The sequence below is a fragment of the Monodon monoceros genome, unplaced genomic scaffold (assembly GCF_005190385.1).
Source record: "Monodon monoceros isolate NGI ecotype Baffin Bay Population unplaced genomic scaffold, NGI_Narwhal_1 Super_Scaffold_21, whole genome shotgun sequence".
Classification (NCBI taxonomy): Eukaryota; Metazoa; Chordata; class Mammalia; order Artiodactyla; family Monodontidae; genus Monodon; species Monodon monoceros.
Window position 1 is genome coordinate 97,981,316 of NW_021703778.1, and position 27,544 is coordinate 98,008,859.

A 27,544-nucleotide genomic window follows, 5' to 3' on the forward strand; every position below is an offset into this window, starting at 1 on the left:
TTGGTAATTAGTGCCTGCCATGACTGTGGCCCCCCAAGGATCCTTCCCTCTTCCTTGGGAGGCCCCTGTGGGCACTGCTGGAGTGGGCCAGAGCATGAGGCCTGGATGGCAGCAAGGCGGTGGTGCCCCTGAGAAGGCCCTGGGACCCTAGTGAGCAAACACTTGACGCCTATTTGGCACCCCCATGGCTGTAACCACCTGCTGATGCTTTCTCACAGTCGCCCTCATATGGCTACTTTGCGGAACTGCAGCCTCTTCAGTGTTACCATTTCTATTAATGCCTCTTGGCATGTGTACCATTTCTGTTTAATACTCTCGTGTTACTTGATCTTTCACCTGCACCCTAAAATGGGAATGTCCTATTTTCCCCAAATATTTATATCATGTTTTCTTTCATCATTGTGTGAGTAAACTCTCTCAAGTAAAAATACTTGAAGTTCTCATGCTGTAGTTTGAATGTGATCTTTTCAGAAAATAACGTCATCATCGTTATCACTGTTACTCTTTTCAAACTGTAGTAATAATATCTACAGTAATGATTCCCCTACTAGAGTAAGGATGAACTTGATTTTTAAAATCTAGTGGTTTTTAAAGTATAAGTTCATTTCTAAGAACTTAGCTGACAGGGTCAACTGAGAATCACGGGCACTATGAGTTGCCAGTCAGCTTTCTCTCCACTGCTTTGTTGCGCACTTTAGAGTGTTTGCTGTGATGAATCTGAAATCATTCACTTCCCCAAAAAGTAATTTGGGTGGGGAGAGCTGATCTTTAACTTTCACTTATTTGGGCTGGCATATATATTTTTTAACCTCTCTCTTCCTGGTCTCTCCAAATAACAGAGTACGTTTCCTGATGGGGGGACGTCACGGAGAATTTAAGTTCCTGCCTCCCTCTGGCTATGCCCCTTGCTGCGAAGCCTTACTTCCAAAAGAAAAGATGAGATTGGAGCCTGTCAAAGAGTATAAACGTGATGCTGAAGGTGTTCGAGATCTGCTGGGTACCACGCAGTTCCTCTCCCAAGCTTCTTTCATTCCGTGCCCCATAGATACCAGTCAGGTAGGTTTGAGCTGCCAACAGAAGGCAGCCCATGGAGATGATGCTGCATACATTCTACTGAATTGTCGTGATGTGTGAACAGCCATTATTCTTCACGTTTCCACCATATGTGGCAATTGAGCTCTTGAAGGATTTTGCAACCAATGAACATGGTTAAGCACTTGCTACATGCAAGGCACTGTACTAGGTTCTGTGAGGCATAGGCAGACGTGTGACAGTATTCTCTGGGAATGCGCAACCAAGCTGAAGAGATAAGAAGCAAATGTGGTATTTGTTTTCAAGTCCAAACGTAATATGCAGAATGATCGTGTACACAAATAAATGCTAGAGATGTCCTTTATGCTAGAATGTTTCTAAAAGTCTGTGTAGAGAGAATGGCATTCAGTCAGGACCCTTTAATAAACTTAAATGGGGAGGGGCGTCCAGGGGTGAAGTAACAGGAATGGGATGAATGAGAGCCTGGAAGTAGAAACACAAAATAGGGACAGGTGGCAATGAATATTCTCCTGTGGCTGGATGCTTGGAGGAGGAGCAGGTAGGAGAAGCGTGGGAAGTAAAACTGAAAGCAACAGGGGAGAGCATGGAGACCTCAGAAGGTGCTGGTAAATGGACATTTTCTTTTTTTTTTTTTAAGTCTTTATTGGAGTATAATTGCTTTACAACGTTGTGTTAGTTTCTGGTGTATAACAAAGTGAATCAGCGATACGTACAGACATATCCCCATATCCCCTCCCTCTTGCGTCTCCCTCCCACCCTCCCTATCCCACCCCTCCAGGCGGTCCCAAAGCACCGAGCTGATCTCCCTGTGCTATGCGGCTGCTTCCCACTAGCTATCTATTTTACGTTTGGTAGTGTATATAAGTCCATGCCTCTCTCTCACTTCGAAATGGACGTTTTCTTTCCCTTCCCAGGGTCTCTGTTTTGAGAGACACACGTTCACACGGTTATGATGAGGAACATACAACAGCTTTCCAGTGCCTCTGCCATGCCAGTGCTATTCACATCACTATTCTAGATGTTAGAGAAAATAAATGTAAAGGCCCCTTGTCTCTGAGGCACTTGGGATAATAGTTTGTAGGAGTATGGCTCTTTTAACCTGTGGATGGTCTCTAGAGTATATTTTCCCATAATATCTCTATGACCCTATTACATTCAGCTCTGTGTGCGTGGTCACGCGTCTGCTGCTTACCTCCTATGGCTAATGATTGTGAATTCTCATTGTCTAGAAATCACAGTGTCTCTCTGCCTGCTTCACAGAGCCCAGTACAACACCAGGAATGTAGCTGGCATTGAGGATGTTGATAGGAAACGAGGTAGGAGTTTGTGAGTCAGAGGTCATCCTAGGAATCGGATCATCTGCTTGCTGTGCATTTTAGATAAGAAGTTTGAGGGCCAAAGAACTAAACTAGCTTTTCTGTGGACACAAGGTGGTTAGTGCCCAAGCAGGGAGAGGTTGTACTCATGGACATGATTCCTACTTCTCTGTGCTGCCCTCCTTACCAAGTTATCAGAGACTTATGTATTACTCAGAAAAGGCTTCCTGGAGGAAGCAAGCCTCAAAGAGAGTTCAAAAGAATGAGGGGAGGTTTTGACGAGGGAGGAAAGAAGTACTGGACCAGAGTGAGAAGAGTTTCTAAACATACAGAAAAGAAGATTTGAAAATCAAAGAGTGGAGATAAATCAACAAGCCAGATGAACTTTGATGTCTGGACCCAAAGCTGAATATGTATAGACCCTGGAATGAGGGAAATGTTGCTGGGAATCAAATAATAAGGAAGTTCTCTTTGGAAAGGTGCAATTTATTATTTTGAATGAGACTTTGTAATTTTTTAGAATCTATCAGTCTGTGAAATTATTGTCTAAAGAGAAGTTAAATACAAGATACACAGTCAACTCCATCCTGCTTGGGGCACATTAACCAGTTTGCAGATAAAATGTCGTTGACTAGATCCCTATCCTTCAGTGCTACCTGTGTCCAGTGCTTGAAGCACCCCCAGGCCCTTGCTGAGCGCTGCGGGGGAGGAGCCCAGCTCCTAGCAGCCTTCCCTGGGGATGTCAGTCTCAGGCCCCAGACACCCAGGAGGCAGTTACCAAGCCAATATTACTCTATCCTAGCTAGTCACCAGTTAAGGTCACTGAAATTATGATGTAGGATTGTTTGTGGAGGCTTCTTTCCACATTTCCCCCTTTTGCTGAAGCAAGTGGTTCCTTCACATGGAAATCACCCTTCAGGCTGTGATTAATTTAAACAGATTAAATTAGTTAACCAATAAAACTCAAATACAGTTGTCATTTGTTTACTAATAATTTTCCCCACTTTGCTCCTTATCAAAACATTATGCTGCTTAACTTTGACTTTTCAATACTAAGTTGTTTTGTTTTTAAAGAGTGTCTTTAGTTGAAAGGCCAATAGTGGTTATGACACATAGTTAAAATATTTTATTGCTACTTTTCTCTGTGGTCTCCTTATACATCACTGACTTAATATACTTTTTCTACAAAAAAAAATATATACATTTTTTTCCATGAGCTCCCCTCCTTGAAAATAATTGGGATTTTTGCAAGTAGTGGAAACACTAATAATCATTATAATAGAGCTAGAATTGTAGGAGCCAAGGAGGTGATACGGAAGGGAAACAGGTCAAGTGTGCAGGCCCTCCTAAAGCAGGGGGCCATTTCCTAGCCCCAGCTGACTAGTTGCCAGGCAAAAGTGTGGGGCCTATGTTAGCAGTCTTTCAACTGGTCAAGGGAAATTAGAAATCTGGATTTTTATATGATATCTCCTATTTCTTAGGAGCTATCAACTAATAAGTGAAAATGGCAGTAATGAATTGTTTACTGTTATAATTGTAGTAGTAGTAAATTAAAGAAAGGGGGAAAAAAAGAGAAATTTGAGTCCCCAGTTTGTGACCTTTGTGGAGAGACATGAGCAAGGTACCAGGAAAACACAGAGAAACTTTTCCTGAAGGTACCTGGGGAAGACCTCCAAAAGGTAGTGAGGCATTTGAGCTAACTCCAGAAGGATAAATACTGAGGGGGTTTGTATTAAGACCAGAGCTGGACAGCAGTTAAAGGGGTAAAGACAGATTTTTGCTTAGAAGTTATTGCAGTAGGGGGAAAGGAACTCCACTATAGAGCTGGGGCCAGTTCTGAATACAGCACAAACAACTGGGGATTTACAGCCAAGGAGCAGGTTTGGGGTGCAGGTGGGGTGGGCGTGTCAGTGACGGAAAATTACTAAGAGGAACATCACGGGTTGGGATGGATTCTTGCTAAACTGATCTAACAGGATTCTTACTGAGGGCAGGTCAGATAGATCTGATATCACCTGGGGGAGGATGGGGGATGAATAAGTTTGATCAGACATGGAGGATGATCACATATCAAGGGTGCAGATTGTCACTAAACTAATTTAGCAAGATTCTAGCTAAAACTGGGATCTTGAGGACAAGGCCCAAGGATCGAGCCTAGTCAGAAATGGCTCAGAAGCACCCATCTAGAGCTTGGTCCAAGGAGAAAGTCTTTGTCATTTGCCATGTAACATGGGGGTAGGAAGTATACATATTATGTGTATCATGGGGAGTACTAATAAGAATTAAGGCTCCGTGTGCAAGGGCACAGAACTGAGCGACGGTGTGACCTTTGGGGGGAATTTCAGGAGCTTTGAAAGGATGTGTTTGGGAGGACCGCGACGAGAGGACTGAAGAATGGCACTATATGCTTGATTAATACATCTAGTCTGTGTCTTGGGAGTGTCAAGGGGCACTTGGAGGTACTCAGGAGGAGAGTGTTTTGATGTGGTTGTGTTGTCGTGAGCTCATCACTCTGGCGGGGAGTTGGGGAGACCAATTGTAAAGCTCTTGCGATGGTCCGGGTAGAAAATAACGAGGTTGAGTGACGTAGAGGAGGGGAACCTTCAGAAAGATGATTAGGAAATAAACATGTTGGATTTTGTGACTGATTAGGTGTTGTTGGTGGGGGATGTAATGCCAAGAGAAAAGACACTAAGATGACTTTATGGTGGGGTCATTCAACGAAAAGAGAAAGTACAAATAAGACAAGAAAAAGGTTTTGAAGGAAAAATAATGAATTCAGCTTTGAATAACATGCTGAGTTCACTTTGGTGGGAAAATCCTGCAGGTAGTTGGAATAGTAGGTCTGAACTTCAGGAGAGACCATGGCTGGAGGCTGGATGGTCAGGAGTGACCATCTACAAGTGGATGAGATCTCCCAAGGAGAGAGTATAGAGGAAGGGGAGATATGGTCCAGGGGAAGCCAAGAGAGGAAGGAATCTCTAGAAGTAGCCCCTCCTGGGTGATGTGTAGAGAATTCAACTGGGGCACATGATCTGTCTAGATTTTATGACAGATTTCAGTACAGTTGATTCTTGCAGTTCTCACTTCTCACTTATTCCTTTTCCTTTTAGGTTGTTTTACCACCTCACCTAGAGAAAATCCGAGACAGGCTGGCTGAAAACATCCACGAGCTTTGGGGAATGAATAAAATAGAGCTTGGCTGGACTTTTGGCAAGGTATGTGTTTGAGTGGCCGGGCCAGGGTGGAGCGTTGGGTTGCCTTGTTACCTGGAAGCGTTCTTCAAAGACTCAAATGAGAAACAAACCTCACAAGCCCAAACCCACTGGTTCTTACTGACTCCCATCCAGCTCTCACTGAGTACAGCAGCCTTGCTTGGGAGTTTGTTGAACTGCAGTCAGGAGTGCTGGGGAGACCAGCACTGCACAGACAGACCCAGGAGCCTGTCTCCTTCTTACTCCCAGATGCTGGTCTTTTTCTTCAGGGAATATCGAATGTGGTCAACCCTTAACTCCTCCTTCAGAGCGTCGCATCTCCCTTTCTCTTCAGAAAAAGCTGTTCTCTCTGCATGGCTAGTGAAAAGAGGCTGATTCATTGTTGTGAATCAGAATTTGTTTAGTGTGGTTTTCAGATGCATCACTAAGATTAATGGACACGCGGAGGAGGTTAAGGAATCTCTTTCACTAGAAAACATTTTTCAAAGAGGATGTAAATTGACTTTGTTCTGTGACTTGTATAAGGTCATGTCTGAGGGCAGAAGGATCTGTGATTCTGAAGCTCCCTACGACCCTGACACTCTCAGATTATGCACATTCCAGCTTAGTTAGTGAAAGTGTCCCTGCACTCTAGCACTTATATATTGATATAGCTCCCATAAATATCCTCCTTATATACGACCACCTCTTTGCTGTATGCTCTTTTAACACCACAAACCTCTCCTTTGAGAACGAATTACAATTGCAATTGTAAATTTATTTCTATGATGATTGTGTTACTACTCCATCAGACTGTATCCTTCGTGGGGCTGGGGCTACCCCAGCTCACCACTGAACTCCTAAGGTCTAGCTCACTGCCCACCACATCGTAGACATTCGACAAATGTTTGTGGAATGAATTAGTTAACGTCTGGATCTACACCGTCCAGTACAGTAGCTATGGGCCACATGTGGCTACTGAGCATTTAAAATGTGACTAGTCTGAGTTGAGATGTGCTGTAAGCGTAAAATACACATTGGATTTTCAGGACTTTCTATGAAAAACTAATATAAAGTAGCTCAGAAATAATTTCTTATATTAATTACTTGTTAAAATGGTAAGGTTCCAGGTGTATTGGGTTAAGTAAAATACATTATTAAAATTCATTTCACCTGGTTTTTTCGTTTGTTTTGTTTTTGTTTTTTGTTTTCTTGCTTTTCTCATATGGCTACTAGGAAGTTTGAAATTACAAATGTGGTTCACATTGGTGGCTGACTTTGTGCTTCTATTGGACAGTGCTGGCCCAGATTCTGTAGTCCTTTATGTTCTGAAGAATGCTACCCTGCAGTGGCACTATGGTTCCATGAGTTTTGGACAGGCAGGAGCATGGCTACCACGCATAAAATGGCTTCTCTAGGAAAGTATGTTCTGAATGCAGACACTTGACTAGAAGCAGTCCACAGAACACAAGCCACTGGCAGCCTGGGGACGGCGTGTATCATTTATTAGAGAGAAGATCGTCTATTTGCCTATCAGCAAATAACTGTCTTTGTCTTGCCTGATATGAATTACCTGGGCCATGTTTCAAAAGCGTGTCTTTTCTGTTTCCCAAGGCAGTGCCAGTTGTCAAAACTTAAATTATATTCTTTCTTATGTTGTCACCTAGATACGGGATGACAACAAAAGACAACACCCCTGCCTTGTTGAGTTTTCAAAGCTACCTGAAACTGAGAAGAATTATAACCTACAAATGTCAACTGAAACCTTAAAGTGAGTGTTTAATTGAATTGAATTTGGATTAAACAGTGAGTGGATGATTTAATGCCTTATAACTAAACGACAAACCTGTTGTCTCTCGAAAACGTGATGCATTCTGACAGATTAGCCAGGATGGGGATTATTCATGCCATGAAAGGATTCAGCATGGTGAATAACACATCTACTATTGTTATTTAGCATATATAGTTCTTTAGAGACCATTTGCTATTTGCCAGGGACAGGGAAAAGGTGGGCAGAAAAAAAAGAAGAGAAACTTAGAATCAAAGGATCAAGTGCCTCTTCTAGTTCATGTATAATCAAGGAAAGAAGATAAGATATATAGTAGGTTCTAGGTCATACTGGAATTGGACAACTTAACCTCTCTAAGCCTCCATTTTCTCATCTACAAAATGAGGATAGCAATAGTTCTTATCTCTATATAATTGTTGTAATGGTTCAATGAGATGATAAACATTTTTTTAAAAGATAAGGCATTTCTAAAAATGAATGGGAAAACATGGTTTAATTCACAAAAATTCAATTTAAAAGTAACTTTTAGCTTCTCTGTGATCCCACCTGTGGTTTAAACCCTGATTCAGATCTTCATTTTTTTAGCCCCATTTTATATCTCGCTTCTCGAATTCCCTTTGTGCTTCTTACCTGTGCTTCTCTGCATTGTACTTCTCTGTCTGACAGTTGGTGCAGAACTTTTTAACACTGTGGTCTTGCTGGTATAATGATGCTCTGTCAGGTTGCTTTGTCTCATAGGCTCCCTGTATGTGATGTCTTCCATCACACTGACCCTTCTTGAGGCTGTGGCTTTGGAACCTCATGGTGTCCAACACAGCTCAAGACACTTCGTACAGGGAGCACCTGGGAAATACTTGCTGACCTCTGGGTTCTCCCAAAGGGGCTATTAGCTAATTTTTTGTTGCATTCTTGCTACCGTCTAAATCACGAGTTGGCAAACTAAGGTCCACAGGCCAGTCTAACCAGCCACTTACTTTGGTAAAAAAGTTTATTGTAACAAAGCCAAGCTCATCACTTTGTGTATTTTCTATGGCTGTTTTCGCTCTGTAATGGCAGAGATGAGTAGTTGTAGCAGAGACATAAGGACCACAAAGCCTGAAACGTCTCCTCTCTCGCCCTTTACAGAAAAAGTTCGGTAACTCTGGTCTAAGTGAATGAATATTGTCTGTTTTTATCACTTCAGACACAGGTTAGGGTTCTCACTGTCCTTCACCTTGCAGTTGACCCTTGTTTCCTCTCTCCGTTACGTCACAGAACCCTCCTGGCCCTGGGGTGCCACATCGCTCACGTTAACCCAGCTGCTGAGGAGGATCTCAGGAAGGTCAAGTTGCCCAAAAAGTAGGTGATCATTTAATGGTCAGAGACTTTAATGCTTCAGTCTGAATTTTTAAACTGGGAGGACAGGAGGCCCACACACAGAGGCGGGTGATGGCCCCAGATACTTCTAGCACCAGTTCAGGATGTCTCCACCAGGTGCCTAGACTGCCCTGAAACCCCCAGACGGAAGCCGGCTGAAGTAGAGTATTTTCAGTGCTTCTGCCTGGACCTATACTGCTATCTACTATGGTTAGTTTTGAGCCAGATGTGGCACTCAGATGGATACGCTGTGTTGGCCTATAAGAATAGCAGTTGGCACGGGAGCTTGAAGATCGTCGGTAGCCACAGCAAAGATTCAGTCCTCTGTCACTGGGCCAAACTTGCAAGTCCCTTGTGGAAATGTGTGTCACTGCCAAGATTTAATTTGGCCCCTAAATCTGCATGTGTCCTCTCCCTCTCGTCCGTGCATTCACCGAGCCATGTGTTCTCACACATTCAGATGCGAGCCCACCGGCGCATCCCCTGGCTCCCTTGCTCACCCGCACATGTGCCAGCCTCGGGTGCGCACGCATTCACACCCAGGTGTCGTAATGACTTATGAGCCAAGGCAGTGCCAGCTCTTAATCAAATGCTTATCTTCCCCTTCCTCCCTGTGAAACTCCCAAGCTGCCAAGCTCCACTCTCAGAGGCAGCTCCTGGTGCCAAGAGCAGCTCATCTGAGAGGCAGCAGCTGAGAGGTGGCTGGGGGCGGTGCTCAGCAAACAACACATGTTGACTCTGCCCAAAGTCAGGCATCCCTAGAAGGTGGATGAGGGGCAATATCATGCCTACAGTCGACCTTGTATCTCGCGCTGCTCACAGGTTCTTGGGTCGAGTAGCACTGGTCTGCAGGTCATCACATTTGGGCTCTGGCCCTGATCTGGGCAGTCTGTGGCCTTGGGGCCCTGGATGCCTCTGGACTCACATTCCCACATGACTGTGGTCAGTTACTCTCCTGTGAGTCACTCCACACAGGGCCCTGCTCCTCTCCACTCACACGACGTGTCTACCTGGACTCACGCTGAGCTTTTCCCGTCTTCACGTTATCTATCAAATTATCTGTCGAATTACAGACATTTGTGACTCCTGGACTGGACAGCAAACCATGAAGATCATTCAAGCTCACAAACTCTCTAATGTTATGATTTTTTAAACTTCTCAAAATGAAGGTTTAGTTTTCCAAGACTGAGTGATCGTTCTTTGCTGATTTGGAAGAAACCGTTTGGCTTAAGGTCCTGTCCATGCCAATGTGGTCATAAGCTTTTGTGCTTTTGAAGCGAGACCAAGGAGCTCCGGGTGATGTTACGTTACACTGAATGTGCCCATCGTTTGTAGGGCAGAGTAGTTTTCTTAGGAATAAGGGTGGATTTGCACAGACCATCCACTTTCTCCAGCAGTCGCCTTAAGCTGTGACATGCATTGGCAAAAAGGATGGTGGATGAGGGTCTTCTTCTAAAGACTTGAGATAGAGCTGAGCTGTCCATTCTGCCAAAGATAGAATCTGTGACTGTAGCCTTATTTTCCTAGTGTTCTGACCCTGTGCTATTGGTCTGAAATCTGGAATGGGGGAGCCGTACAGTTCTGTTCAAAATATATATTTTCCATTTACTTGTAGCTACATGATGTCCAATGGCTATAAGCCAGCCCCTTTGGATTTGTCTGATGTGAAGCTGTTACCTCCTCAAGAAATGTTAGTGGATAAGCTTGCAGAAAATGCACACAATGTTTGGGCAAAAGACAGAATAAGACAAGGATGGACCTATGGCATTCAACAGGTGAGAAGTGCTGGGTCAGGCCTGCTGGAGAAGCCAGGAGATGTGATCATGCATTAAAATGCCATTTTGCTTTGGTGGGTATTAGATTGGAAAGTGGAGGTTGCCCTTGCACTCTGTTCCTCATGCCTCAGCACATTCATTATTTATAGAATCATGGGGCTGGATGGAATTTGTAATGGTCACATTGATGTTAACTCCAGGCATAATTCCAGTTTTTCAGCAATGGATAGACTTACCTTTCCTTTGTTGGTCTGGTTCACTTGTGATATGTTGCCCTGTGTATATGGCCACTGGCCGCATCTTCTCTCATTCCCCGTCTTGTTGCTTGCCTCATGGAGTGCTGAGCTTTTCGTGCACTCTCCAAGGCCAAGGTAAGGCTCGCATAAATCAATGTCACAGCTCAGCAGTATTTCTGGGATGGTCCCAAGTATCTACCACTGAAGGGGAAGCTAGCCCAGGAGAGAGGCAGACTAGCCCACCAAGAAGCCTGTGCCCCCTTACTTCAGTCCACAGGGCCAAGATTCTTGGGCAGGGTTCTTAGTTTATCCAGAGGCAGCCTGAGAGCCCAGCAAGGAATTAAGTGGAGTTTAGAACCAGGGTTCGGCCCAAACCATCTGGTACACCTCTCACTCTGAAATGCCCCCCTCATCTCAGTAAGTACCGGGCTCAGTATCAGGGAAGTTCAAGGATAGCTGTGTGCACACGTGTTCATTCATTCCTGAGCCTCCAAACCTGCAGGCGTCTGGAACCAAGAAGACCACAACTGTGGAAACTGTGGCAGGGAAGGGAGTTGGGGGTTCAAAACAGCATGTTAGGTTATGATGACTTGTCACTGCTGTTGTCATTATTGTCTTCTTAGACCCCATTAAGGAACCGAGGAGGACTGTAATACAAATATGTGCCTACTACAATGAAATGGCCCCACTGTGGCTCTGCCACCTTTTCAGATGTTTCTCTGTGAGCAGAGATGTCTATTAAGAACTGTTGGGACTTCCCTGGTGGCTCAGTAGTTAAGAATCCGCCTGCCAATGCAGGCGAAACAGGTTCGAGCCCTGGTCTGGGAAGATCCCACATGCCGCAGAGCAACTAAGCCCGTGTGCCACAACTACCAAGCCTGCGCTCTAGAGCCTGCAAGCCACAGCTACTGAGCCCACGTGCCACAACTACTGAAGCCCACATGCCTAGAGCCCGTGCTCCACAACAAGAGAAGCCACCGCAATGAGAAGCCCACGCACCACAACGAAGAGTAGCCCCCCTCACTGCAACTAGAGAAAGCCTGCGCACAGCAACAAAGACCCAATGCAGCCAAAAATAGATAAATTTTTAAAATAAATTTAAAAAAAGAATCTGTTGTGAGGAGGCCATAACTGTTTGAATCATGGCATGCTCTTTCGTAAGGGAATAGTTACGCAAACCCCCATCTGCCTTGCCTTGGGAGTGGAGGTTTCTAACCAATTTCATGACACTTCATTTTATTCACAGGCTGGCATTATTGAAATGGGTTTTTTACTGCTAGTTTTGAATGTTAGTACAAATTTTCCATTTATACTCATTTAATCTTGAAGCAGCAAATATGTACATTGGTAAATATCAAGGCACTGGGAGAAGAGCTAGCAGACTCACCCGAGGAAACCAGGACTGTTGCTGGGAGTATGTGAGTGGGACAAGCTCTTTGTAAAGATGATAATGCATTTTCTCAGCATCTCTTTTCTCTGGCTTCACATAGGATTTAAAGAACAAAAGAAATCCCCGTCTGGTGCCATATGCATTATTGGATGAGCGTACCAAGAAGTCAAATAGGGATAGCCTTCGTGAAGCTGTTCGAACTTTTGTTGGCTATGGCTATAACATTGAGCCATCAGACCAAGAACTAGGTAATCAGCGGAGATTGTTCCCTCTGGCCCCAGTTTACTAAACAGGTCTTCTTCTGGCAGAATGCTAACTTTCAACAGGTCTGACTTGCACTATTAGAAATGCTGGTGGTGCTAAAGAGTGCTAAACTCAATGGTGTATTTTAGAAGTGGGGGGAGGGAGGAGGGGCCATGTTGATAATAAAGCAGTGTCGCATTGACAGATGTTTCTGTAACGAGCACGTCTATGACATAATCCCACAGGGAGTAAGTTATCCTCCAGCATAGCCGAGCTTTTCAGGATATTCGGTCACAAAACCAAGTTACCTTTATTTCTCTTGTTTTCCAAACATGTGAATAGCAGCTTACTTTGGGGCCAGGTAATGTCATCTCTAAATTGAATTCTAGCACTGATTCAAATCACCAGCTTATGGTTATTTAACATGTCACTGCCATCTCATACCCCAGGGGATACCATAGGCTAGTGGGACAGTAAAACCTGGTTAAGGGGATGGATTTGGAGGAAGGAAGACCTGGGTTCAAATCTTTGCTCTCCTTGGTTTATGGGGTCTAAGACCTTGAACAGGTGAAGCTCTCTGAGCCTCAATTTCTTCATCGGTAAGAGGAAGACAGTAATACTGAATTTGTAGGATTATTGTGAGGAAGAACCGAGATTTAGTTTCTACGGCAAAGCAGTCACTCACTGAACGGTGGCTTGTATTGTTATTAGGATACAATGATGACAGTGGTGATTACATTATGAACAGAATGCTGTATTGGCTAGTAGGAGATCTGTCATCAGCCTTTGTTGTTGAAAGTCTTTTGAGGCATGCTCCCTAAATATTAAACCTATGTTCTCTCTCTCCCTCCTGCACCCTCTACTCCCTTTTCTTCTCGATAGCCGACCCAGCTGTGGAGAAAGTCAGCATAGACAAGATCCGCTTTTTCCGGGTAGAGCGCTCTTATGCAGTGAGATCTGGAAAGTGGTATTTTGAGTTTGAGGTAGTGACCGGAGGAGACATGCGTGTCGGCTGGGCCAGGCCAGGCTGTCGGCCTGACGTTGAGCTGGGGGCCGATGACCAAGCCTTTGTGTTTGAAGGCAGCAGGGTGAGTCTGGCTGGTGTGTCCGCATGTCCTCAGTCCGGGTTTTTCTGCTTCAGATATTTCCCCAGAAGTGAAAAGTGCTGAGTATCTGGATCTCGGGCTTCAAGAGGGAGGAGCCACCGCACTGGCTAATTGAGACCATAGAATGATCAGCACTTAGTGTTTGTCCCTTCACTCTTTCCTCTGGAGAAGGGGCGGGCTGCACACTCTCGTCCTTTCCATAGTCACCTCCGTATCTGCCTTGCCTGTGAGCCCATGTTCCCCTCTCCAGGGGAGGCTCACAGAACACAGTGCAGCCAGTATGAGGGAAAATCTTACCCCTTTGTCTTAGAGGGAGTTCGGCTTGTTTTCGTAGCTGACTAGGTATTGGGAGACTCAGGCCACCTTTTCTGATGAGCCTTGTATATCTTGGTTTCATTCATCTGTAGATAGACCACTTCTCCCTGTGAGTTGTCCTTGGTAGAAAGGGAAGTGCCTTGTAGAAACCAGGTACCACTGCCCATTAGGAGAAATTATTCATGGGGTCATTTCTCCAGTAGTACAGGGCCCTCTAGGCTAGGACCTCCATTTCTCTAAGCCCTCGCTCTTGTTTTCTAGGGCCAGCGTTGGCATCAAGGGAGTGGGTATTTTGGACGGACCTGGCAGCCAGGAGATGTGGTTGGATGTATGATTAACCTGGATGATGCTTCAATGATCTTCACGCTGAATGGGGAGTTGCTGATCACCAACAAAGGCTCTGAGCTTGCCTTCGCTGACTACGAGATTGACAATGGTAAATCCACCAGCCTTCCCCTCTTCCACCTCTACGAGATGAAAGGAAATCTAGGGAGCAGGGTGAGATCTTCTACCTCCTCACTTAGGACACACTGACCTTTGCAGATTTGAAACCCTGGTGGTGAAGATGAGATCTTATACTATCATTTTTGAAGGATCAAGACAAATAATATTATGTGATAGTTGATGTGTGCAGTGTAACTCTAAACTTGCCGAGAGGCTGACCAAGGGGCTCTCCTCTAATCCCCTGCCCTGTGCCTTGGCATGTTAAGGTACCTCACGTTTCCCGGTATCACAAAGGAAATGCTAATTGCATGTGGACTGATATCCCTGGCAGGAGAGAAAAGTTGGTGAGTTAAAGAATTATCCTCATATTCTGAATTGAATTGTCAATCTGAATGTCTGTGTAATTGAACTTGATGCTTTGATGAGAATCACTGAAACACAGAAGTTTGACTTAGCTGTTCCCTTGACTGAAACAGAATTTATTTTGAAAGTCAAGCATGCTATGAAACCCAAGCACACTTGCACTTGTTAATGGCCGTGAATAGACTGCAGTCAGGGCAGTGCTTCCGGCTACACAGAGGAGCGATGGGCGCTTCTTATTTCCCATCGACAGAGCTACGTTATGTACCGAGGCTGTTGGCACCAGGAGAAGGGAGTACTGGACTGTGAGTTAGCTGACTCGCTCCTAACAAACTGTGTGGCTCCCAGACAGGCTTGGCTTGACTTCTCTGGGCTTTGCCTCCTACATCTGTACCAGAAAACAGGATGATAGACTGCATAAGTGCCAACATCCTTCTCAGTTGTAAAATTCTATGGCAGTGACTTAATACCAGCTGTGGTCACACCCCTGTGCTTGGTGCTTTGCCATTGTCTGCTGCTTCAGTACAGACGAGAAGGAGGCAGGGAGGTCGAGAGGAAAAGAGGCTGCTCTGGGTCAGGAGGCCTGGCTTCCTGTCCTGCCTCTGCCCTTCCCACCTGTGACATCTCGGGTTGACTTTATTTAATGTCTTTTTACCTTGTTTCCCCCTCTGTAAATGATTAGGGTTCCTGGTAGCTTTAAATTTCTGAGACTTTACAAAAAGAAACAGTCCTCCCTCCCCACCCTGAACGTTAAAAAAGATAAAACTGCACAGGCAAGAGCAGCAGAAATACATGAGTATGTTTCTTGGGGGGGTTTTTGCGGTACGCGGGCCTCTCACTGTTGTGGCCTCTCCCGTTGCGGAGCACAGGCTCCGGACACGCAGGCTCAGCGGCCATGGCTCACGGGCCCAGCCGCTCCGCGGCATGCGGGATCTTCCCGGACCGGGGCACGAACCCGTATCCCCTGCATCGGCAGGAGGACTCTATGGGTATGTATTTTTAATACATATAAAATATTATGTATTTACAATGTGTTTTAGCTTTACAAATCACTTTCACACTTTTTGCAGACATCTATTATCTGCAACATGGATATCCAACTGTACCTTAAAAGAGCTTTAAAGATTTTTCTAAGAGCCACATATTTGGGGTAATAGAAATGTTGCAAGTCAACGTATTTTCCTAGAAAGACAGGGTGACTGAAGCCAGATGGGGTCATATTTTAATGCCTTCTAAAAAGGTTTAAAATCAAAGTTTTGAAAAATATGTTTTTGGAAACAACTGGGAAAGATGTTGCCAGCAGAAAGAATGGTTTATGCACTGGTTCAGAGGCAAAGAGGGGGAAATCATGTCGGTGGGCATGAGGGCAGTGGAGAAGAGTATCCTCTGGCACTGCTCTTTGGAAACAGATATTTACCAAGTACCCATCACAGGCAGTGCTCTCTTCATGAGACTGGAGGAAAATGAAGAATTAGAAGATTCAGATTCATCCCCAAGGAGCGTAGCTCCCTAGAGCAGGAAGAGTCCAAAGACCAGAGACCTTGTTATGGCTCCCCTGAGTGTGGATTCGGGGAGGTTACTTGCCTATGAGACTTTGGCTCAACCTAAGGAGGAGACAAGACTCTTGTCTATGTGCAGAGTTCTAAGAATTCTGTAAAGTCTAAAGCCTTGCTACTCAAAGTGTGGTCCAGTTGTTATAAATGCAGACTCTCAGACCCCATGCCTGTCCTACTGATTCAGAAACTGCATTCAGACAAGACAGTCCGGTGGTCCCTACGCACTTTAAGGTATGAAAAGCAGTGGTCTAAAGTACACACAACTGTAAATAGTAGCAAAATTAAGGAGTTCATTTTCTAGTTAGAAAAATAAATCAGATGAAAATACGGAAAGGTAACTACCAATGCGAAGCGGTGGGCTAAAAATGGCAAATGACCAATGCAGGATGAAAATTCTATAAGAATGGGGTTGGAACTGAAGGTTAAGTAAAAAATATGAGCTGTCTACCTCTGAGGAGAAGGGTCTTCTTCTAAGGGGATGTGAGTCGAGTAATAGTGTGGAATCAGGAAACGGCAGGAAAGAGTGATGATACATTTTGGAAGATTTGTGGATGGAATTTACAGAAGGTGAAGGTGGAAAGAACAAGAAGGTGCAGATTATAGCCTCAAACATCAAGACTTGGTCTTTTTATTCAAAAAACTTTATTTACTGTCTAATCTGGGCCCAGCATCCTTGGACTCCAGTCTCTATGACATGGGGAGCTGTCCTAGGGTTTGTGCAGAAGAATACTATAAAGAAGAGGGATGTTTTAGGAGAACTCTGTTTTTAGAGATCAGCTGTGCTGTAATGAAAGAGATGCCTCGTAGACCTTTTGTGTACAGAGACATGATTTAACCTTCAGAATAACTGAGTCTATTATTAGCAGTCTGTTTTATAATAGAATTGTGCTGTACTGTGTTAACACACTGTACCGTAGTATTGTATCGCACTTTAATCACACAGAGACAAGATAACTGGGAGGCTCTTTCAGTTCTGTGATGGCTCAGGAGTCAGAGGAAGGGCAGTTGAAAGGGAGTCTGCATGCTTTTCTTTGATGACAATAACCCGGAGGCCTAGAATCACCATATAGCATCTCTCTATTCTCTGCATAAAGTGGAAAGAGGCAGCACTTCTTGCCTTGAGCTGTTAGGAAAAGCATCTGTCGAAAATAAAACATTTTGTGCATTATAGCCCCATATCAAGCAAAATCCCCTATATGTTTGTGTTCTGGTCACCAGCACCCCAGCCTTGATGCAGGCCATTTACCCCAGAGGGAGTTGTGCTGTGCGAAGTTTTTAGTCCTTTGGGGGAAGGAATGGGGGCAGGCACTACAATTCGTGGCTGGTTTTTTTCCTCTGGGTTATTTATAAGTTGTCATCTCCATCCTCTCCTGTATCATAGATGATCTACTCTTATCGGCCTCATCAGAATTTTCCTAATCATTGTTCCCTGGCCTGGACCATCACAGCTCACAGTGTTATCACCAGAAGGCATCTGGAAGCTCAGAAGCTTCCACGGTGAAACCTTTGCTATTAGTGTTCTCTTTTATCCCATTAAAAGGAAAGGAAGAGAAAGTTCTGCACATGGTCCCAGACCTCAGAACATGCTGTCTGGAAGAGGCTTCAGTGCTGGTTTCCTGTTCTGCCTGTACCAGGCACTCTCCTGGGGCACCTCCTGCCTCGCTCCAGCTTCAGCGTCTGCAGGGGCAGCCTCCCAGGCTCTTCCTGCCACTGGCCTGTCAGGGTTTAACAGATCCCCCAGCTCTGCTGGCAGCTCTTCCGTAGGCAGCAGATGAAACTTCCTTGCGGGCAGTGTCGCCACCATGTGCGCACAGACACACTGGTACCCAAGCTTCCCCTGTAATTCTCTCCCCGGATGGGTGCTATGGCAGGGGAACGTGGCCTCTTGTTTCCTGTGTTTTCTACAAGGCTTGTGACCATCTCAGTGCTGTCCCCAAACAGCATCTTTTTGAGGCTTAGAAAATTAAAATTAATGGGTAAAACATGAGCTGCTGGATTAAGACTCTCATTAACAGCCCAGGGATGGTTGGTCTGGGCAGTCATTTAACCACCTCTCCCCAAGATCTGAGTCTTTCCATTACTGGGAATGATTTGCTCTCATGTCTTTCTTCAGCTTGAAATGGACTAAAAATGGATCCATGGTGGGGATTGTGTAGATAATTGGTTTCTTTCCAAGCTCCTGAATTATAAAAAGATGACCTCCTGGCTGACTCTCCTCCTAATCACAAGGCCGTATGAGGCCTTGTGATTCAAAGTTTATCAGAACCTGGGGTCCTCTGCAGGATTTAAATGCGTGTGTTCTTGACATACCTTTCCTAGAACAGGAATTCTATGCACATCTAGGTTCCAAGTAAGGCCGTTTGCAGATTTTCTCCTCAAACCTCTTCAATGATGTCAGCATAATTACTTCTACTAGGCTGCATGTAGGGACGGAGTACTGCTTTTCCCCTTTATTTTTCCGTTTTCTTACTTCTCCAGTCTCATTTGAAGCTAGGGATTAATTGAGTTGTGTGCAAAGTGCAAATCCTTGTGTGTGCACGACATTGTTCACAGTAATGCCAGGTGGCCTTACCAAGTGGATCTGTCCATCCAGATCAACTCCAGGGAGCCGTGTGGCCACTTGAAGAAGGCAGCCCCTCTCCTCCAAGGGACCTGGAGTGCTTTGTGGTTGTAGGCCTCCAGCTGCCTGATCTAGAGGCAAACTAATCAACTACACGACACTTAGGAAAATCATCTGAAAAGTGAAGGAGGAGTTCATCTCAAAGCCAGTCACTGGAGATAAGAATTAGAAAGCAGTCATCTGGGCCTCAGTCCCCATTGCTTGCTCTGGACTGCTCTCGGGCAGCCTTGTTCACATGCTGGCTCCACATACTTACCAAGAGACAGAACTTGAGCAAGTAAGTTATCAACTTGCTAGGTCTCGGTTTCCTCATCTGTAAAATGGGCACAATAATGAGCTAAATCTGTAGAGTGCTGAGCCCAGGGCCTGACACCTAGAAAGTACTTGATAGACATTAGCTGGTAGGGTTTATCATCATTGTTCCCCCTTATCTGTCTATCAAGCTGAGTTATCAAGTTACCTGAAGTTGTAACTCCTCAAGTAAAGAAGTTGTAGAAATGGAGCAGAGTCTCTCCACCAGGTGGAGGAAGCTGATTAAATATATCCAGTTTTCAAGTATTCTTCCCCAGGAGAAAGTGCTGGTGCCTCATGAAGATGTAGCTTTGCTCTCGGTCCTTTCTGGAGTTTCTCTTTTCTGGCTCAAGCCTGGGATTTAGCTTCTCGTCTGCTGCTGTACAGAGCTGTCACCTCTGTGCCCACTTAGTCCCGAGGAGGTCCCTGACACTCCCTCCTGTTGCTTTGACATCCCTGACTTTTGTTTCAGAGCCTGTTTTCAGTCAGTGTTCAGCTCTCCCCCCATAGAGATGGCTTCTGCCTCAGAGGGACAGCGCTCTGCTCTGTAATGCGTACAGCCCTCTGCCCTAGGACATAACTGCTGTTTAAATTCATCCCCTGTAACCTTCACCCCCTCTCTTGCACACTGACTGTCAGCTGCTCTGTGAGTCAGAGGGTGTGGGATCTTTTCCCATTTTGTCACTTGCCCTTCTTACAACCTTGGTCAAGTCTGTTAGCTCCTCAAACCTTCAGATTTATCTTCAGCAAAGTACTGTCCCCTCTGCTGATGGCTTAGGAACAATGAGGAGCCCAAGTTCCTTAGAAAAAAGACCTCATGCAGATATGACCTTTCTTCCTTTCTGCATGCATCTTGCATTGTCAGGGGGTCTATAACTAGGAAGTCATTGATATGATCTGGGTTATTCAGAAGTCCTCATTGTTTTTGAATCTGCTGCTTACTTATCCCATCATTCAAGTTATTGGAGAAGAAAGGGGAAGAGGGACTTTCCTTTTTTTATTGATTTTATTGAAGTATAATTGATTTACAATGTTGTGTTAATTTCTCCTGTACAGCAAAGTGATATATACATTCTTTTTCATATTCTTTTCCATTATGCTTTATCACAGGATATCAAATATAGTTCCCTGAATGTTTATCCATTCTATATATAATGGTTTGCATCTGCTGATCCCAAACACCCAAATAGCCCTCCCCCACCCCTACCCCTTGGAAGCAACAAGTCTGTTCTCTATGTCTGTGAGTCTGTTTCTGTTTCCTAAATAAGTTCATTTATGTCGTATTTTAGATTCCACATATAAGTGATATCATATGGTATTTGTCTTTCTCTGTCTGACTTCACTCCCTATTATAATCTCTAGGTCCATCCGTTTTGCTGCAAATGGCATTATTTCATTCTTTTTTATGGCTGAGTAATATTCCATTGTATATATGTATCACATCTTCTTTATCCATTCATCCGTCGATGGACATCTAGGTTGTTTCCATGTGTTGGCTGTTGTAAATAGTGCTGCAGTGAACATTGGGGTGCATGTATCCTTTTGAATTATGGTTTTCTCTGGATATATGCCCAGGCATGGAATTGCTGGATCATACAGTAGCTCTATTTTTAGTTTTTTGAGGAGCCTCCATACTGTTCTCCATAGTGGCTGCACCAACTTACATTCCCACCAGCAGTGTAAGAGGGTTGCCTTTTCTCCACATCCAAGAGAGACTTTCTTAAGATGTCCTATCTCTGCTCACATCACGGATGGAACACTTCAAAATCAGGTCTCCAACATAAAACTACTGTAGTGGTACTTTTCCAGGTTGAAAACCAAAGTACTCTCTTGCAGGTGCGCATGTCTTACCACACAACGTTCACTCTTGTGCGTTCCATTTGTCATCCCCACTTCTGTAAGCTGCTGGTGATCAAGATGGTTTCTTTTCCTTCCTTCACATCTTCTCATAGCATAGAGCAGAGCCCGCTGGCCCAGTAGGGACCCAGAAGTTTTGCCAACAATCAGTCCTTATTCCATACTGGAATCAGATCTCCAAAGATTCCTCATTTATAAAAATCTCTGTCTCTAGAAGGGGATAGTTTCATCTATCCCAGTCTCGAATGCCATGCCAGAAACATAGCAATGCTCAGGACGGTGCATGAATCTGTGCTTGTCTGATGGACCAGACCGTCTGCCTTACCGAGTGGTGGGACCACCAGTCCCCGATGGTCCTGGGAGGAGGCTCTTTGTACAGATGTCACCGTCATTGCTAGGAATTCACTGGAGCTCTCTTACTCAGAAATAGTATTAAATAGTGTCCTAAATGAGTTCATAGTTTCTGAAAGCAACCAGCTCAGTTTGGGAGGGATTTATCTTTCACTTATGAGACTTATTTACATAGAAACTTTGTGGCTTAGATAATAGTATATAAGCACTGGTTTTAGGACGAGTGCATTTTGCCTTTGGTCTCTATGAGCGACTTACTGTTGAACATAAATTCTCTCAAAATAGACCTTTAAACGTCCCCTTAAATAAGCACCGCCATCCTAGGAGTGACACGGTTTTCCTTGTAGGGACTCCAAGCCCTGCTTTAGCCACCAGCCTCCGAGCCCTTCCTCCTTTTCTGAGCTCTCCTGGCAGCCTCAGCTGCCCTCTGGCTGCCTGCCGCACATCTTCCCAGATCTGGGATAATTAGTGCTTTCCCAGTGCTGCTGATTTGTTGGTCCACAATTATGATTCATAAATAGCCTACAAACAAGAACACCAAATAATCTGAACTGCTGCCTTGGGTCTGTTCTGCCTGGCAGTGTTATAATATGATGAGGACACAGAAGAGAGCTTGGAGAGGCAGTCACTGTAAGAGCGAACAGAGTTTTCTGTGTCTCCTGCTTGAAAATCTCACTTTCCTGCTTAGGAGGGGGCTACAGCAGAAGGCTGGGAGGATGGGGTTTGTAAACTGTATTTTGTAAACAAGCAGAATCGTTGTGTTAGCATGCAAAACTTCTTAGGAGCATACTCTCAAAATGACACGAGCCATCAGACCTCTCACTTCACTGGAGAAGATGCTGAGACCTAGAAAAGTCGGGTGGTTTACACCAAGTCATTCTTTAGGCATTGTTTTGTTTGGGGGCAGTATTTAAAATTATCTAAGGGCCTAAGATATGGAAGCAAGCTAGGTGCCCATCAACAGATGGATGGATAAAGACGATGTGGTGTGTGTCTATACACACACACACACATACATACACATACAATGGAATATTATTTAGCCATAAAAAAGAATGAAAATCTGCCATTTGCAACACCATGGGTGGATCCAGAGAGTATTATGCTTAGTGGAATAAGTCAGACAGAAAAAGGCAAATACTCTGTGTTATCACTTATATGTGAAATCTAAAAAATAAAACAATTGAAGGAATATAACAAAACAGAAACAGACTCACAGATATTGAGAACAAACTGGTGATAACCAATAGGGAGAAGGAAGTGGGGAGGGTCAAGTTAGGGGTATGGGATTAAGAGACACAAACTAGTGCTTCCCCGGTGGCGCAGTGGTTGAGAGTCCGCCTGCCGATGCAGGGGACACGGGTTCGTGCCCCGGTCTGGGAAGATCCCACATGCCGCGGAGCGGCTGGGCCCGTGAGCCATGGCCGCTGAGCCTGCGCGTCCGGAGCCTGTGCTCCGCAACGGGAGAGGCCACAACAGTGAGAGGCCCGCGTACAGCAAAAATAAAAAAAAAAAAAAAGAGACACAAACTACTATGTTTCAAAGAGATAAGCAACGAGGATATATTATTGTACAGCACAGGGAAATATAGCCATTGTTTTGTAATAACCTTAAATAGAGTACAGTCAATTAAAATATTGAATCACTATGTTGTACACCTGAAACTAATATATTGGAAATCAACTGTACCTCAAAAATATATATATATATATATATATATCTCCAGAGATAAATAAAATAAAATAAAATTACCCAGGGCCTAACAATTTTAGCTAAGGCATGGATAAAGAATTTCACTTTTTCTCTTATTGGTTTTACTTTTCCAGCTGATATTTATTTATGTCTTAAGAAGAATTTTACCTAGATGATTTTCTTTTCAACAAATCATTTTGAACCAGACTCACTTTTCTTTCCCATATACCAAGGGCAGCCGTAAACTCCATGTGACTTCCTGTTGTTGAGTTTATGTGCCAGGAAGAAAGAAAAGGATGCCGTCCCGTCTTTCCGTCTTTCCTGCTGAGACTTTCCTGCTGGGAGGAAGCAAAGGTTCCGCTTCCTCCCAGCTTCCCAGGACAGTCCTGCGGGCTGACCAGGCTCCCTCACCATTCTGCAGGCTTTGTGCCCATATGCTCTCTGGGCCTGTCTCAGATCGGCCGCATGAATCTCGGGATGGACGCCAGCACCTTCAAGTTTTATACCATGTGCGGCCTCCAAGAGGGCTTTGAGCCTTTTGCTGTCAACATGAACCGTGACGTGGCCATGTGGTTCAGCAAGCGCCTCCCAACATTTGTCAATGTGCCCAAGGATCATCCACAGATAGAGGTAATGCTGCACGTTGCGGGGACCCTGGCAGGCCGGGGGGACCAAGGCCCTGAACTCCCACTGATGCTTCCGTCCCCAGGTGGTGCTTGCCTAAGTCCACGCCCTGGCTGCCCCTACCCCGGCCACCTCGCTGGCCCTCAGAGCTGTCGTTGCAGGTTCCTTAGTTGGGGCAGCTGAGTGGCATCTTACAAGTGGTAAACACCTTGCAGATCCATCCCCAAACCTTTGGGCCACAATGTTTTCTCCAGACATTCCTGTACCGGTATTATAGCAATACAGTATCCAGAGACCTTAAATGTTGTTTTCCTAAAAAAGTTCAGTACCTGCGCTCAGGATCATGTGTTCCAAACATGGTTCTCCTCTGCTCATAACTTGATGTCTTTTAGGCTTTGTTCAATTCCTGCAGAACCGTCTCCGGGTTTTTAAGTGGAGGTGTAGTAGTTGATGATACTCCCACCTTGTCGGGGGAGCGGAGAGGCGGAGAAGCCAAATATTGTAAGGAGACTGATGTGGATTCTGGTTCTACATCTGCTTGCCTCTGTATCGCCCAGCCCCACCATGGTTTTTTCATGGCGTAGGGGTGGGACGGGGGGCTGATGGGATGTCAGACAAGTCAGCTCCACCGAAGCGTTAGATTCAATGGCTTGATTCCCCCAGACTGTAAGTCCCCTTCACTCCCCGCCCAGTTTGAATTCAGCAAAGTATCAATTCTTCATCCTCCGCTTTTCCCCACGGTCTTAAATAGTAAAGACTTTAATTTCTCTGATTCCTACCTGGCCATTACTTTAGAAATCTTTTTGGAGGTCATGAACCCCTTTGACAAACTGATAGAATCTAGAGACCCTCCACTTAGCAAAATATACAAACCACACAAAAATATGTAAGCGTACTCATGGACCACGGGATAGGAACTATTGTCTAGAATGCAGGGAGAAGTGCTCAGATCGTAACAAAATTATTATTGTAAGTCTGTTTACTTCCTCTGCTCTTCCCTCCCACCCCCCCTCACCCCTCACACACACACACACACACACACACACACACACACACACACACACACACACACACACTTCAAAAATCCAGTTTTGATCTCTCATCCTCCAGTGCATCCCCTGCAGTGCTTGTGCCCTGGAGCTGGGAATTTCCTCAGTATGTAGAGGAGTCTCCAGGAGCTTCTGCGCTCAGGCTGTAACTGTGGTAAAGGTGGGAAAGGCGCTGGGTGGGAGACAGTGCCCCCCAAGGAAACTCTGATGTCTGTTCTTGAGCTTTGGGCTTTCTGGTGCCTTCTCCCTTAGATGTTCTCATGCCCACTGACAGGGGAAACCTCTGGAAAGATTTTCTCCTTTAGCCACTTGTCACCTTCCTAAAAGGTCAGCATCGGCAAATCCAACACTGCATTACCCCCCTGCCTGGCATCCTTGACCTTGCAGAAAGCCCAGTGAGCATTTTTAGATCCCTAATTTAGATCCCTCATTTCCCCAGCCAGAGGCAGATCTGTGTGATATTTTATAGGGCACGGTCCACGTAAGGATGAGTGTAATGGTTTGTTATCACTCAGGACACCCTTTGTAGTTCTCATAAAGCCTTGACGTAAGTAGTCAGTGAGGGGAGGAGGGGTGGGTCAGAGTCAGGCTGTGTCAGGTGAGGACCATGGCATTTCCAGGTGGTGAGGACCGATGGCACCATGGACAGCCCTCCATGCCTCAAGGTGATCCACAAGACGTTCGGCACGCAGAACGGCAATGCCACCATGATCTACTGCCGCCTGAGCGTGCCGGTGGAGTGCCACTCCTCCTTCAGTCACAGCCCATGTCTGGACAGTGATGCTTTCCAGAAAAGGTGAGGGAGGAGCCTCCAGCTCTCAGAGGTGCTCACCCTGTCTGTTGCAAAGTCGGCTTTCTGTCTGTTTTCTTCTCACTCTACCTCGGCACAACTCACAGGACTCCTCTGTGAGTAGGGTTCCCTCTGCTTTCAGTCAGGAAGAAATGAGGATGGGTGTGCACACAAGTGCATGCCCGTGCACATGTGTGTGTGTGCGGTGTATAATTAGGGGACCAATCAAGCTTAACTGGGTCACATCCAGTGAACAAGTTTCTGTTCTTCCCAAGCTGTCTGAGTCCCTAGCCTCCTTGCAACCTATAATTTGTATGTTTTTGGAGTAAAAAGAATGTAAGTGCATGAGAGGGTGCAATTGTGGTTGCCTTTGTGTGAAATTAGAAGCTTCTGTAGGCAAATACTGCCTTCTTTGCATAACTGTGGCCAGTGTCCAACCCAGCAGCTGTGTGACTCCTGAGTAATGTGACTTCCTGCTTCCTGCTAGGGAATATATTCCTTGCTATCTTTCTTCCCTTTAATGTCTATTTTTTATTGTTGATGTATATCTGGTCCGCGTTTCCTCTAGAGTTTTACTATCTACCGAGCTTTAAACAAGCAAAGCTGCTTAAGAGGACAGGATAATGTGTTCCAAGGTATCCCTGCCTACATTATTAGCATCTCCCAACCTCCCCCTAGCTCTAACTTACACCTGGGCCGAGAGACAAGAGTTGGAAGGCACAGCCCTGCCTGGTGGTATCAGGTTGCAAATGAACAAGTCCCAAGACCAGTCAGGGTCACTCGTGTATAGGAAAGAGCCAGCTTCTTAAACTTGCTTTCATCATTAAAGGTAGATCAGTTGCCTGTCAGACTTGTGGGCTTCTCTGTAGACCTGAAGAACTAAAACATGGATTTCTTCCCCCCAGGAAACAGATGCAAGAAATACTCTCTCATACAACAACAGTAAGTAAATGTGCTCAATTATGGTTTTAATTATTTGATTCTTTGCTGTGCCTGGTAATATGGCCCCTCTACAGCAAAGATCTGTCTAGAGATCCTCTTTAATTGCCAATTACTCTGTCTTTTAATATCCTTCTTGATGCTTCCAGAACATATCTATGGCATTTCTCAAGTGGGGGAAAGAGAAGCCGTTATTCAGTGCAAAACAGAACTCTACCTGGAGTATCTAATTGGGCATCATTGTGTAATTGGTGCCTATTTGCCACCAGGGACCCAGCACTGCCTTTCTGATTGAAATGAACATCAGTTGGGGGAGAAAGGGGGGGACTCTTAATGTAATCCTTTTGTTTGCTCTTTTATGTAAACTTCTATGAATCAATTCTCCCATCTCTCTGAGCAGTGCCAAGAATAATGTTGAAAGCAGTCAAATGAGAAAAAGGAGCAGGGAGCCAGCCCAGAAGATGGAGGCTGCTTTGGGTTCTTTTTCTTCAAGTTAGACAGTGGTCAGAAAGCAATGCTTTTTAATTTCTTTCTTTCTCTCATCATTCTTTAGCACCTGACCAAAACACACACACACACACACACACACACACACACACACACACACACACAAATTCCTTTGGAAGAAATGCATGTCACCCCTTCTATAAAGTTATCCTGCAACCCCAAGTTCATAGGTTAACTATCAAGAGTATGATTCTTGCAGCGGCATGTCACACACTTACTATGTGCAGGACACTTCACGGAGCACATTGTATCACCTTCCTTCTTAAGTTGCACTGCAACCCCAGGAGATGAACAATATCATGCGCTCTGAGGCACAGAGAGGACAAATGACTTGTCCAAGGTCACATGACTAATAGCTGCCAGTGCCAAGATGCCAGCACAGGTGCGTCTGGCTGACCCTTTTCCAATCAAAAAGTAGGACAGACTACACATAAAAGGACTTCATTTGCACTACTGATACTACGTATAAAATAGATAACTAATGAGAACCTACTGTATAGCTCGGGGAACTCTACTCAGGGAACTCAGTGCTCTGTGGTGACCTAAATGGGAAGGAAATCCAAAAAAGAGGGGATATATGTATATGTATGGCTGATTCACTTTGCTGTACGGTAGAAACTAACACAATATTGTAAAGCAACTGTACTCCAATAAAAATTTTAAAAATAATAAAATAAAATAGAAGCAAAAT

At 44.9% G+C, this 27,544-nt stretch overlaps 1 protein-coding gene across 2 annotated transcripts in view; it reads left to right on the forward strand.

Moving 5' to 3' along the window:
- RYR3 (ryanodine receptor 3) overlaps positions 1-27,544 on the forward strand; it is a 563,985-nt gene that overhangs the window by 336,426 nt on the left and 200,015 nt on the right. For both annotated transcript variants that reach the window (XM_029237020.1, XM_029237021.1), the window contains exons 20-30: positions 840-1,056; positions 5,483-5,587; positions 7,231-7,334; positions 8,607-8,690; positions 10,324-10,483; positions 12,210-12,357; positions 13,235-13,440; positions 14,035-14,209; positions 23,366-23,574; positions 25,238-25,413; positions 26,313-26,349. In XM_029237020.1, the coding sequence (XP_029092853.1) occupies positions 840-1,056; positions 5,483-5,587; positions 7,231-7,334; positions 8,607-8,690; positions 10,324-10,483; positions 12,210-12,357; positions 13,235-13,440; positions 14,035-14,209; positions 23,366-23,574; positions 25,238-25,413; positions 26,313-26,349 (1,621 nt within the window). The remainder of the gene's footprint in view (positions 1-839; positions 1,057-5,482; positions 5,588-7,230; positions 7,335-8,606; positions 8,691-10,323; positions 10,484-12,209; positions 12,358-13,234; positions 13,441-14,034; positions 14,210-23,365; positions 23,575-25,237; positions 25,414-26,312; positions 26,350-27,544) is intronic.